We start from the raw sequence: 13,774 nt of genomic DNA, 5'->3' as shown, positions 1-13,774 counted from the left end.
CCCACAGCTCCCTCTCCCTGGTGGGGGAGGAGGGTGTGGTGGGAGGAGCCTCGTGCTTCTTGGCTTTACGGTTGGCATCTCTGAAACTGGCCAGAGGGGGGCGCAATCTCACCCCACTAAGGGTGGAGCCCTCGATGGCCTTCTGCAACTGTGAGAGGTAAGAGAGAGGGAGAGATAGAAAAGAAGAGATTTAAAGGGGAGTGATAAATATAGAGAGGGAGAAGAGAAAAGGGATGGTGAAGAGAAAAGGGGAGAGAGAGATAAAGAAAGAGGGGAGGGAAATAGAGATTGAGATGGAGGGTGAGAGAGGAAGGGAAAGAGAGAAAGAGAGTGAATAGAAGTGGTTAACATAGCATGTCATAACACAAGCAAAGCATGTTAATACAGGTTTTACTGTGACGCTGTGATAAGTCAGAGACGAACACAGTTGATGGTGTAATAGTGTGACTCACTATTCGAGTACAACAGAACAGCAACAGCCAACTGAACAGGCTCCATGTATTTTTATGTGTATTTATTATGGATTCTCATTTGTTCCTGCCAAGGCAGCAGCTACTCTTCCTGAGGTCCAAACAAGATTAAGGTGATTACATCACCTAAAAATGTAACAGTACATCATACAACACATTACTAGACCACTACTCTACCACTACATATCTACAATGTACATGTGTGTAAACTGTGTGTGTTAGCGTGTGTGTGTGTTTGCGTATGTGTCTCTTCACAGTCCACGTTGTTCCTTATGTAGTATTGCACGCGTCTGTTCTGGACTTGGGGTCTGTGAAGAGACCCCTGGTGGACAGGCGTGTGGGGTATGAATGAGTGTCTGAGCTGTGTGCTAATTGTTTTAACAGACTGCTCAGTGATTTCAACACGTCAATACCTCTCACTAAGACATGTAGTGATGCAGTCAATCTCTCCTCTACTTTGAGCCAGTAGAGATTGACATGCATGTTAATGATGTTAGCTCTCCATGTACATATGTTCTTCTATGTGGCACTCGACCATATGACTGGGCAGTAGTCCAGGTGTGACACAACTAGGGCCTGTAGGACTTGTTTTGTTGATAGCGATGTCAAGAAAGCAGATCTTAGCTACCGTTGCATCAATATGTCTTGACCATGACAGTTTACAATCCAGGGTTACTCCAAGCAGTTTAGTCAAGCCCAATACTGTTGTGTCGTCTGCAAACTTGATGATTGAGTTGGAGGCGTGCATGGCCACGCAGTTGTGGGTGAACAGGGAGTACAGGAGAGGGCTGAGCACACACCCTTGTGGGGACCCAGTGTTGAGGGTCAGTGAAGTGGAGATGTTTCATAACTTCATTACCTGGGGGCGGCCCGTCAGAATGTCCAGGACCCAGTTGCACAGGGCAGGGTTGAGACCCAGGGCCTCCAGCTTGATGATGAGCTTGGAGGGTACTATGGTGTTGAATGTTGAGCTGTAGTCAATAAACAGCATTCTTACACAGGTTTTTATTTTTTCCAGATGGGATAGGGCAGTGTGCAGTGTGATGGCGATTGCATCTGTGGACCTGTTGGGGCGGTAAGCAAACTGAAGTGGGTCTAGGGTGGCCGGTAAGGTAGCGGTGATATGATCCTTGACTTGCCTCTCAAAGCACTTCATGATGACAGAAGTGAGTGCTACGGGGCGATAGTCATTTAGTTCAGTTATCTTTGCCTTCTTGGGTACAGGAACGATGGTAGCCATCTTTAAGCATATGAGGACAGCAGACCGGGATAGGGAGAGATTGAAAATGTTTGTAAATCCACCAGCCAGCTGGTCCGTGCATGCTCTGTGGATGCCGCTAGGGATGCCATCTGGGCCTGCTGCCTTGAGAGGGTTAACACGTTTAAATGTTTTACTCACATCTGCCACTGAGAAGGAGAGGGGGGAGGGCAGTCTTTGTCAGCGAGCCGCGACGGTTTCACTGTATTATCCTCAAAGCTGGCAAAGAAGGTGTTTTGTTTGTCTGGAAGCGTGACATCAGTATCCATGACGTTGCTGTTTTTGTTTTGTCGTCCGTGATTTCCTGTAGACTCTGCCACACCTCGTGTCTGAGCCGTTTAATTGCGACTCCACCTTGTCCCTGTACCTGCATTTCACTTGTTTGATTGCCCTGTGGAGGGAATAACTACACTTTTTATATTCAGCCATATCACCAGACCTCTTTCCATGGTTAAATGCGGTGGTTCGCTCTTTCAGTTTTGTGCTAATGCTGCCATCCGTCCACGGTTTCTGGGTAGGTTTTAATAGTCACCGTGGGTACGACATCTCCAATGCACTTCTTTATACACGCACTCACCCAGTCAGCGCCAATGTCATTCTCTGAGGCTGACTGGAACATATTTCAGTCCACATGATAAAAACAATCTTGGAGCGTTGCTTCTGACTGGTCAGACCAGCATTGAATGGTTCTCGTCATTGGTACAGGGCTTTGTTTGCATCGCGGAGGTTAGAGGAGCAGTGGTCGAGAGTATTATTCATCTCATATGCATACGTATATACTGTACTCTATATCATCGACTGTATCCTTATGTAATACATGTATCACTAGCCACTTTAACTATGCCACTTTGTTTACATACTCATCTCATATGTATATACTGTACTCGATACCATCTACTGTATCTTGCCTATGCTGCTCTGTACCATCACTCATTCATATATCCTTATGTACATATTCTTTATCCCCTTACACTGTGTATAAGACAGTAGTTTTGGAATTGTTAGTTAGATTACTTGTTGGTTATTACTGCATTGTCGGAACTAGAAGCAAAAGCATTTCGCTACACTCGCATTAACATCTGCTAACCATGTGTATGTGACAAATAAATTTGATTTGATTTGATTTATTAGCCCTACATGTTGTGCAATCAATATGCTGATAAGATTTAGGTAACATTGATCTCAAATTTGCTGTGTTAAAATCTCCAGCTACAATAAACGCAGCCTTCGGGTATATAGTTTCCAGTTTACATAGAGTACAGTGAAGTTCCTTGTGTGCCGTCTTGGTGTTCTTAGTATCAATTTCTCTCAGCCAATCATCAGTAATTTGTGTAAGTGCCGTACATGCTGAGTGCCCTTCTCTATAAGCGTGCTGAAAGTAATTTGTTTACTGTGATATAGCATTGTCTCTGGTCAAAAATGTTTTTCAAACATCTACTAAGGGTTGGTAGCAGGCTGATTGGTTGGCTGTTTGAATCAGTAAAGGGTGCTTTGCTATTCTTGGGTACCGGAATGACTTTTGCTTCTCTCCAGGCTGATGGCGCATGCTTTCCTGTAGGATTAGTTTAAAGAGATGGCAAATAAGAGTGGCAATATAGTCCGCTATCATCCTCAGTCATTTTCCGTCCAAGTTTTCATTCCCAGGTGGTTTGAAATTGTTGATAGACAACAATAATGTTTTTACCTCATCCACACTCACTTTATGGAATTAAAAAGGACAACGCTTGTCTTTCATAATTTGGTCAGTTATGCATGGATGTGTAGGTTCAGAGTTTGCTGTTGGCATGGCATTCCTCAGTTTGCTCATTTTGGCAATGTAATTACTGTGACACTGTGAGATCATCATCAGAGAACGATGACAGAGAGGCAGAACAAATGGACAAGCTGTGTGTCTGATGCTTCTACACTGCAGAAAAGGAAGACTCGGCATAGAGACAGAGAGAGAGAGAGATAGAGATAGAGATAGAGAGAGAGAGAGATAGAGAGATAGAGAGAGCTTGTGTGATCTCACCTACGACTCCCACCAGTTTCCCAATGCTGGTAACATAGGCAAGACTGAGACCCAGCAAGGAGAACAAAGTGTGGGTCTGTCAGAAAGAGAGAGAGGGAGGCATATTTGTCAATATCCTACAGCATGTAGTGTTTATAATGGCTTAAAGTGGCTACATAAGAGCACAAGGTGCTAGCTACAGTTGATACCTTGTGAAGGGAGGTTCTCTCCACCAGCTGAAAGGGGGAGGGATCAATCCGTATCTCCTCCATACTGATTGGCTTATCCAACTCTTCTTCTTCCCAGGCTTTGATCTGCATTAGCCAATCAGAGAGCAGAGAGGGTGATTGACAATATAAAGAGGGAGTAATAATTTATGATATTTGATTCTACTCGTGGAATCATTTTAGTGCTAGATGAAGTGCCCAGGTCAGGGTGTAGAGGTCAGGGATCAGGGGTTAAAGGTTGATCAGGGTGAGTGAGACACATTACCTCCTCTGAGGACATGGTGTCAGTGAGTGGAGGTGGGGTGGATTCCTGGAGAGAGGAAAAGAGAGAGAGGAAGAGAGAGAGAGAGAAAGAGAGAAAGAAAAGAAGGAGTGTGAGACAGAGGGGGGTGTTGGTTTAGAGATTTTAGTTATTTTCTCCCTCTAGGTTTACAAAGTATCAGATCAGATGCCCCCTTGTGGTGCTATTTCTCCATCACACAGAATGACAAACTTGCTCATTACATATCATATGATACATTATAGCAAGGTCATGCCTTTGACGTGAGCGTGTGTCCCCTACTGGACAGAATGTGATATTGCTCCTCTTTGAGCTACGAGAGGAACGCTTGAGGTTGATGTTGGCCTTAACCACAGATCCAGGATCAGGTTGCCCTAAACACCAATCCAAACCTCAACCATTATGGGAATGAAAAACATCTTCTAATATATCTGACCCTGTATCAGTGGTTACAGCCAACCTCTATCTTGATATGGAATGATACCTGAGCTTCAGCCTGGCTGGTTGAGGAAGAGGCGCTGAAATATTCCCCTCACAGACTGGAGGGAACGCTTCTCTGAAAGACAGGACAGACATTTAGAAGTGAGTACATTGGGTAAACATTCTCACTACAACACATTCTCACTCAAACACTTTTCTACAGAAGGTGCTGGTTAAATGTTGTAAACAAACCCCATGAGCAATCGATAGAACAGCAGGTCTAATATTGATTGCTTATAAAAATTTGAAGCGCTAACAGCAAACCGTCAAGCCAACTACCATATGTACACAGAGATTGTACACAGAGTTTTTATTGTAGATACAGTATCTGGTTGTAGAGTAGTGGCCTAAGAGAACACACTTAATGTGTTGTGAAAAGTGTTATGTAATGTAATATATTAAATTGTATATAACTGCCTTAATGTTGCTAGACCCCAGGAAGAGTAGCTGCTTCTTGGCAGCAGCTAATGGGGATCCATAATAAATACATACATGGATGCACTGGTAAGAAAATAGCAATAGTGGGTACATCCCAATTCTATGTCATATTCTGACATTTTGTGTGATTCACGTCACCTGAGCAAGTGTGATTGGTGGAGGGCTCCTGTGGTTTGGGGGATGGGAGTGGCCTATTCTGTTCATCTTGTACAGGAGAGGTCTAGAGAACAGACAAAAGGGCTAACCAGGTTGATAACCAAGTATTACATGATGTTGTGGATAATTATAATGCATTATAAATGTGATTATAAAGGCATTATAAGTATACTGATATTTATTCCTTTAATAAGTATAATAAATATGATGCTATCGTTCAATCATTCCATCTATCCATCCATCCTTCCATCCTGTCACCTCTCCTCCCTCCTCGTCTACTAAAGTGAAGGACTCCCAGCCCTGATCCGGTGACCCCTGACCCCTCTCAAAGATACGCCTCTCGGATGAAAGCCACCAATCAGAGATGGCCTGCAGCTCTGTCCTCTCTATAGACCCCAATAGGATCATAGACTCTGAGGAAAGACAGGAAACAGGGAGAGAAAGAGAGTAGAGAGAGAGAGAGAGAGAGCGAGAGAAGGAGAGAGAGAGACAAGAGAGGGATTTCAGTGGATGGATTTGTGTCATCTACGGTGCATGGCATCAAACTTTCTATAACATGTCTCACCTTTGGAGTTGACAAGAGGGATGGTTTTAAGGGAGGTGGAGTCTAGCAGATAGCCCAGCTCCCGATAGGTCGACAGGGAGGACAGGAAGTTCACCTTCCGCACCATCATGTCCTCCACAAAGATGTTGTACTTACTGAGAGAGGAGAGAGGATATATGTGAACAGTGACTGCTTGAATCTTAATAGCACACAAGGTTGCATGTACACTAGAACTGTTTGAGCCACAATGGCATACAGTTCTCTGCATAAACACTTATTAGAGCCATAATGGCAACCGTTCCAGTACCTGATGTGTCCGAGGCTGAGCTCAGGGAGGTATGGCAGTTTCTTGACCTGGATGATGGAATCGTAGAGGGAGGGCTGCAGGCCCTGGGCCACCATGTTGGCCAGGATCACCGCCACCATCACGGGCAGGATGTGGGAGATCTGGCCTCTCAGCTCAAAACAGATCACAGCCGTGGACACCGTGTGGGTTACTGCCCCGGTCAGGGCCGCGGCACCTGGGATAAGGAGGGCGGGAGAGAGAAAGGGAGGGGAAGGAGAGAGGGAGCGGAAGGAGAGAGGAAGGAGAGAGGAAGGGAGGGGAAGGAGAGAGGGAGAGAGGTAGGGGAAGGAGAGAGGGAGCGGAAGGAGAGAAGGAGGGAAAGGAGAGAGGAAGAGAGAGTATAGAGGGAGGGAATGAGAGATCAGGAGTCACAACAAGGCACAAAGGGAAGGAGAGATGGTGTTAAATGACATCATGGTGTATGACAGGGTAGTGGGCTGTCATTTTTGATACCGTTCAAAAGTTGGGGTCACTTAGTAATAATTTCCTTGTTTTTGAAAGAAAAGCATTTTTTTGTCCATTAAATAACATCAAATTGATCAGAAATACAGTGTAGACATTGTTAAAGTTGTAAATGACTATTGTAGCAGGAAACAACTGATTTTTAATGGAATATCTACATAGGCGTATCGAGGCCCATTATTAGCAACCATCAATCCTGTGTACTAATGACACATTGTGTTAGTTAATACAAGTTTATCATTTTAAAAGGCTAATTGATAATTAATATAAAACCCTTTTGCAATTATGTTAGCACAGCTCAAAACTGTTGTGCTGATTAAAGAAGCAATACAACTGGCCTTCTTTAGACTAGTTGAGTATCTGGAGCATCAGCATTTGTGGGTTTGAGTACAGGCTCAAAATGGCCAGAAACAAAGTACTTTCTTCTGAAACTCGTCAGTCTATTCTTGTTCAGAAAAATGAAGGCTATTCCATGCAAGAAATTGCCAAGAAACAGAAGATCTCGTACAACGCTGTGTACTACTCCCTTCACAGAACAGTGCAAACTGGCTCTAACCAGAATAGAAAGAGGAGTGGGAGGCCCATGTTTCTGGCCAGTTTAAGCCTGTAATTGAACTTCTAAATGCTGATGCTCCAGAAATAGTCTAAAGAAGGCCAGTTTTATTGCTTCTTTAATCAGAAATACAGTTTTCAGCTAACATAATAATAATTGCAAAAGGGTTTTCTAATGATCCATCACCTTTCCAGAAACAAGTCTCTCACTGTTTCCACTTGCTATAGACTTCCCTCTGCCCCCAGCTGTGCCCTCGATACCATATGTGAATTGATTGCCCCCCATCTATCTTCTGAGCTCGTGCTACTAGGTGACCTAAACTGGGACATGCTTAACACCCCGGCCATCCTACAATCTAAGCTTGATGCCCTCAATCTCACACAAATGATCAATGAACCTACCAGGTACAACCCCAAATGTGTAAACAAGGGCACCCTCATAGATGTCATACTAACTAACTCGCCCTCTAAATACACCTCTGCTGTTTTCAACCAAGATCTCAGCGATCACTGCCTCATTGCCTGCATCCGTAATGGGTCTGTGACCAAACGACCACCCCTCATCACTGTCAAACGCTCCCTAAAACACTTCTGCGAGCAGGCCTTTCTAATCGACCTGGCCGGGCTTTCCTGGAATGACATTGACCTCATCCCGTCAGTAGATGATGCCTGGCTATTCTTTAAAAGTGCCTTCCTCACCATCTTAAATACGCATGCCCCATTCAAAAAAATGTAGAACTAGGAATAGATATAGTCCTTGGTTCACTCCAGACCTGTCTGCCCTTGACCAGCACAAAAACATCCCGTGGCGTTCTGCATTCGCATCGAATAGCCCCCGTGATATGCATCTTTTCAGGGAAGTTAGGAACAAATATACACAGGCAGTTAGAAGGCTAGCTTTTTCAAACAGAAATTTGCATCCTGTAGTACTAACTCAAAAAAGTTCTGGGACACTGTAAAGTCCATGGAGAATAAGAGCACCTCCTCCCAGCTGCCCACTGCTCTGAGGCTAGGAAACACTGTTACCACCGATAAATCCACTATAATTGAGAATTTCAATAAGCATTTCTCTACGGCTGGCCATGTTTTCCAACTGGCTACCCCTACCCGGCACCCTCCACAGCAACCCGCCAAAGCCCCCACCATTTCTCCTTCACCCAAATCCAAATAGCTGATGTTCTGAAAGAGCGGCAAAATCTGGACCCAATCTGGACCCTCTCTTTCTAAAATTATCTGACAAAATTGTTGCATCCCTATTACTAGCCTGTTCAACCTCTCTTTCGTATCGTCTGAGATTCCCAAAGATTGGAAAGCTGCCGCGGTCATCCCTCTCTTCAAAAGGGGTGACACTCTAGACCCAAACTGCTACAGACCTATATCTATCCTACCCTGTCTTTCTAAGGTCTTCGAAAGCCAAGTTAACAAACAGATTACTGACCATTTCGAATCCCACCATACCTTCTCCGCTATGCAATCTGGTTTCAGAGCTGGTGATGGGTGCACCTCAGCCACGTTCAAGGTCCTAAACAACATCATAACCGCCATCGATAAGAGACATTACTGTGCAGCCGTATTCATCGACCTGGCCAAGGCTTTAGACTCTGTCAATCACCACATTCTTATTGGCAGACTCGACAGCCTTGGTTTCTCAAACGATTGCCTCGCCTGGTTCACCAACTACTTCTCTGATAGAGTTCAGTGTGTCAAATCGGAGGGCCTGTTGTCCGGACCTCTGGCAGTCTCTATGGGTGTGCCACAGGGTTCAATTCTCGGGCCGACTCTCTTCTCTGTATACATCAATGATGTTGCTCTTGCTGCTGGTGATTCACTGATCCACCTCTATGCAGACGACAGCATTCTGTATACTTCTGGCCCCTCTTTGGACACTGTGTTTTAACTAACCTCCAGACGAGCTTCAATGCCATACAACTCTCCTTCTGTGGCCTACAACTGCTCTTAAACACAAGTAAAACTAAATGCATGCTATTCAATTGATCACTGCACGCACCTGCTTGCCCGTCCAGCATCACTACTCTGGACGGCCCTGACTATGTGGACAACTAAAAATACCGGGGTGTCTGGTTAGACTGTAAACTCTCCTTACAGACTCACATTAAGCATCTCCAATCCAAAATGTATTGGCTTCCTATATTGCAACAAAGCATCCTTCACTCATGCTGCCAAACATACCCTCGTAAAACTGACCATCCTACCGATCCTCGACTTCGGTGATGTCATCTATAAAATAGCCTCCAACACTCTACTCAACAAACTGGATGCAGTCTATTACAGTGCCATCCGTTTTGTCACCAAAGACCCATACACTACCCGCCAAACCAACTGGCTAGAGGTTATCTACAAGTCTCTGCTAGGTAAAGCCCTGCCTTATCTCAGCTCACTGGTCACCATAGCAGCACCCACTCGTAGCACGCACTCCAGCAGGTACAGTGGGGCAAAAAAGTATTTAGTCAGCCACCAATTGTGCACTCCCACTTAAAAAGATGAGAGGCCTGTAATTTTCATCATAGGTACACTTCAACTATTACAGGCAAAATGAGAAAAAAAATCCAGAAAATCACATTGTAGGATTTTTTTATGAATTTATTTGCAAATTATGGTGGAAAATAAGTATTTGGTCACGTACAAACAAGCAAGATTTCTGGCTCTCACAGACCTGTAACTTCTTCTTCAAGAGGCTCCTCTGTCCTCCACTCGTTACCTGTATTAATGGCACCTGTTTGAAATTGTTATCAGTATAAAAGACACCTGTCCACAACCTCAAACAGTCACACTCCAAACTCCACTATGGCCAAGACCAAAGAGCTGTCAAAGGACACCAGAAACAAAATTGTAGACCTGCACCAGGCTGGGAAGACTGAATCTGCAATAGGTAGGCCAATGACTGGAATGAACTGCAAAAATCTCTGAAGCTGGAGACTCACATCTCCCTCACTAACTTTAAGCACCAGCTGTCAGAGCAGCTCACAGATCACTGCACCTGTACTTGGTTTGAAGAAATTAACTGTAGGAGCAATTATTAGGAAATGGAAGACATACAAGACCACTGATAATCTCCCTCGATCTGGGGCTCCACGCAAGATCTCACCCCGTGGGGTCAAAATGATCACAAGAACGGTGAGCAAAAATCCCAGAACCACACGGGGGGACCTAGTGAATCACCTGCAGAGAGCTGGGACCAAAGTAACAAAGCCTACCATCAGTAACACACTACGCCGCCAGGGACTCAAATCCTGCAGTGCCAGACGTGTCCCCCTGCTTAAGCCAGTACATGTCCAGGCCCGTCTGAAGTTTGTAGAGAGCATTTGGATGATCCAGAAAAAGATTGGGAGAATGTCATATGGTCAGATGAAACCAAAATATAACTTTTTGGTAAAAACTCAACTTGTCGTGTTTGGAGGACAAAGAATGCTGAGTTGCATCCAAAGAACACCATACCTACTGTGAAGCATGGGGGTGGAAACATCATACTTTGGGGCTGTTTTTCTGCAAAGGGACCAGGATGACTGATCTGTGTAAAGGAAAGAATGAATGGGGCCATGTATCGTGAGATTTTGAGTGAAAACCTCCTTCCATCAGCAAGGGCATTGAAGATGAAACGTGGCTGGGTCTTTCAGCATGACAATGATCCCAAACACACCGCCCGGGCAACGAAGGAGTGGCTTCGTAAGAAGCATTTCAAGGTCCTGGAGTGGCCTAGCCAGTCTCCAGCTCTCAACCCCATAGAAAATCTTTGGAGGGAGTTGAAAGTCTGTGTTGCCCAGCAACAGCCCCAAAACATCACTGCTCTAGAGGAGATCTGCATGGAGGAATGGGCCAAAATACCAGCAACAGTGTGTGAAAACCTTGTGAAGACTTACAGAAAACATTTGACCTCTGTCATTGCCAACAAAAGGTATATAACAAAGTATTGAGATAAACTTTTGCTATTGACCAAATACTTATTTTCCACCATAATTTGCAAATAAATTCATTAAAATTCCTACAATGTGATTTTCTGGATTTTTTTTTTCATTTTGTCTGTCATAGTTGAAGTGTACCTATGATGAAAATTACAGGCCTCTCTCATCTTTTTAAGTGGGAGAATTTGCACAATTGGTGGCTGACTAAATACTTTTTTTGCCCCACTGTATATCTCACTGGTCACCCCCAAAGCCAATTCCTCCTTTGGTCGTCTTTCCTCCCAGTTCTCTGCTGCCAATGACTGGAATGAACTGCAAAAATCTCTGAAGCTGGAGACTCACATCTCCCTCACTAACTTTAAGCACCAGCTGTCAGAGCAGCTCACAGATCACTGCACATAGCCTATCTGTAAACAGCCCATCTATCTACCTACCTCATCCCCATACTGTATTTATGTATTTATTTATCTTGCTCCTTTGCACCCCAGTATCATCTACTGCACATCTACAGCACCATTCCAGTGTTTAATTGCTATATTGTAATTACTTCGCTACCAAGGACTATTTATTGCCTTAACTTACCTCATTTGCACTCACTGTATATAGACTCTTCTTTTGTTCTGCTGTATTATTCACTGTATGTTTTGTTTATTCCATGTGTAACTCTGTGTTGTTGTATGTGTCAAATTGCTATGCTTTATCTTGGCCAGGTCACAGTTGCAAATGAGAACTTGTTCTCAACTAGCTTACCTGGTTAAATAAAGGTGAAATAAAATTTAAAAATAGCCTTTTAAAATTATAAACTTGGATTAGCTAACACAACGTATCATTGGAACACAGGAGTGATGGTTGTTGATAATGGGCCTCTGTACGCCTATGTAGATATTCCATAAACAAATCTGCCGTTTCCAGCTACAATAGTCATTTACAACAATGTCTACACTGTATTTCTGATCAATTTGATGCTATTTTAATGGACAAAAAATGTGCTTTTCTTTAAAAAACAAGGACATTTCTAAGTGATCCCAAACTTTTGAACGGTAGTGTGTATACTTGTAATAAGACTAAGCAATTGGCCTATTAAAATGTTTATCTGTCTCCATAAAGATAATTAGCAATATGCAAGAGACTATGGTTGAGTTACACTAATAGACAATGAATAATAAACATCTGAGTTGTTTGGACTCAAAACCTGAGTTGTTGACCAATAGTATTACTGTAAAGTTAACCTCCAATCAGATGTCAGACCTACATGATGTAACCTCTCAGAGGTGTGACAATGATAACACAGCAAATTCTTGCATACAGCTGATAAGATGAGTCCCTTCTGGGGCTGGGCTGCCCTGCAACAGCAGCAAGGCAAGATTAGACTTCAGAGGAGACTCACCAATGACAGCATAGCCCCCAGGGAGGATGCGATAAACTATCCCATCAAACAGGATACCGTTTGGGAAGAGAGTGGCCATGATCTCCCTACCAGACGCCCAAATGCTGCCCCTGGGGGAGAGGGGAGAGAGTGGCCATGATCTCCCTACCAGATGCCCAAATGCTGCCCCTGGGGGAGAGGGATTTATAAGCAATACGTGGATTTATAAAAGGTTATTCTATAAGTCATGAACATAAACTCTAATAAGCTCAATAATGCTCTCTGACCTCTCCAGCCATGAACTGGCCGAATCCAGGAGGAAAGGTCAGGGTGGCGATGACAAACGTCACTGCACCTGAGTAGATCAACCGACTGAACACACACACACGCATGCGCACAAACACAAAGACACACACACAACACACAATATTATTAAACAACTGGGATACTCAGCCGTTATAACAAACCACAATGCCATTACTTAAATGTGAAGCATTTTAGGGTAATGACATAAATTGGCAGGAATCTCATCCCAGTTCATTGTCTGGCTGTCAGGCTGTTGAGTTCATGGCAGGACACCTCTACAGCTCTGCCCCTCCTAATGTGTGAGCTCAATGTACCTTGACTGGTGAGTCAATGGCTAAGTGAATGTGTCTAACTGGGTGAATGGCTGGCTGTTAAGCCCTGCTTGTCTGGGTCAATGTCGTGTAACAGATTACTTTGGAAGAAGAGGCTACCCAAATGAAACTCATCTGGAATGGAATGTGGAAAGTGTCAGGGATCTGGGTAATAGTGTCTGCTAAGCATTACAATTGTGAAGCCACAAGTGAGTGTAACAGTGCGTGTGTACTGTGTGTATGTACTGTGTGTATGTGTTACGCCACTGAAAACAGGGGAGAAATAATGACGAGTGATACGGTGTTGTATTCTCAATTCAACGTTTAGTGTAATCATTTCACAAAAGTAACACATTACAAAACAACAGAAAACCCATTATACAACTAACACAGTAAAATATCTTATTAACAACGTACATGTTCATTCACAATCGACATAAAATGGCAGCTACTCTCAGTACAATGCTATTCTTCACTTCAACCGAGCAGGGCTAATATTACTCTCTTCAAACATAACTCTAACTTCCTCAAGACGTTACTAAGACACTCCTTAAACACTCTTGACATGTTAGCGAGTTATAACATTTAAATTACTATTTTTATCATCAATAAAGTACCTGAAAACAGGGGAGAAATAATCACGAGAGTGATACAGTGTTGTATTCTCA

At 43.7% G+C, this 13,774-nt stretch overlaps 1 protein-coding gene across 2 annotated transcripts; it reads right to left on the bottom strand.

The window, feature by feature from the left end:
* Positions 1 to 13,774, bottom strand: LOC112225972 (chloride channel protein 1-like). 2 transcript variants are annotated; one of them, XM_042308470.1, is made up of 12 exons: positions 13,724 to 13,774; positions 12,777 to 12,861; positions 12,511 to 12,678; positions 6,151 to 6,364; positions 5,865 to 5,998; positions 5,558 to 5,712; positions 5,282 to 5,363; positions 4,710 to 4,781; positions 4,211 to 4,255; positions 3,928 to 4,032; positions 3,740 to 3,815; positions 1 to 148 (listed from the first exon to the last, which is right to left on the bottom strand). In XM_042308470.1, exons 3-8 carry the CDS (start codon positions 12,587 to 12,589, stop codon positions 4,717 to 4,719), a joined length of 729 nt encoding a protein of 242 aa, XP_042164404.1. In that variant the 5' UTR covers positions 12,590 to 12,678; positions 12,777 to 12,861; positions 13,724 to 13,774; the 3' UTR covers positions 1 to 148; positions 3,740 to 3,815; positions 3,928 to 4,032; positions 4,211 to 4,255; positions 4,710 to 4,716. The 2 variants fall into 2 exon arrangements, with proteins under 2 accessions (XP_042164404.1, XP_042164405.1); XM_042308471.1 differs by having other exon boundaries at positions 12,511 to 12,620; positions 13,724 to 13,773.

This window comes from Oncorhynchus tshawytscha, linkage group LG03 (assembly GCF_018296145.1).
Source record: "Oncorhynchus tshawytscha isolate Ot180627B linkage group LG03, Otsh_v2.0, whole genome shotgun sequence".
NCBI lineage: Eukaryota > Metazoa > Chordata > Actinopteri > Salmoniformes > Salmonidae > Oncorhynchus > Oncorhynchus tshawytscha.
Note: the sequence above shows the minus strand (reverse complement) of the source record. Positions and strands in the feature narration are given on the sequence as shown.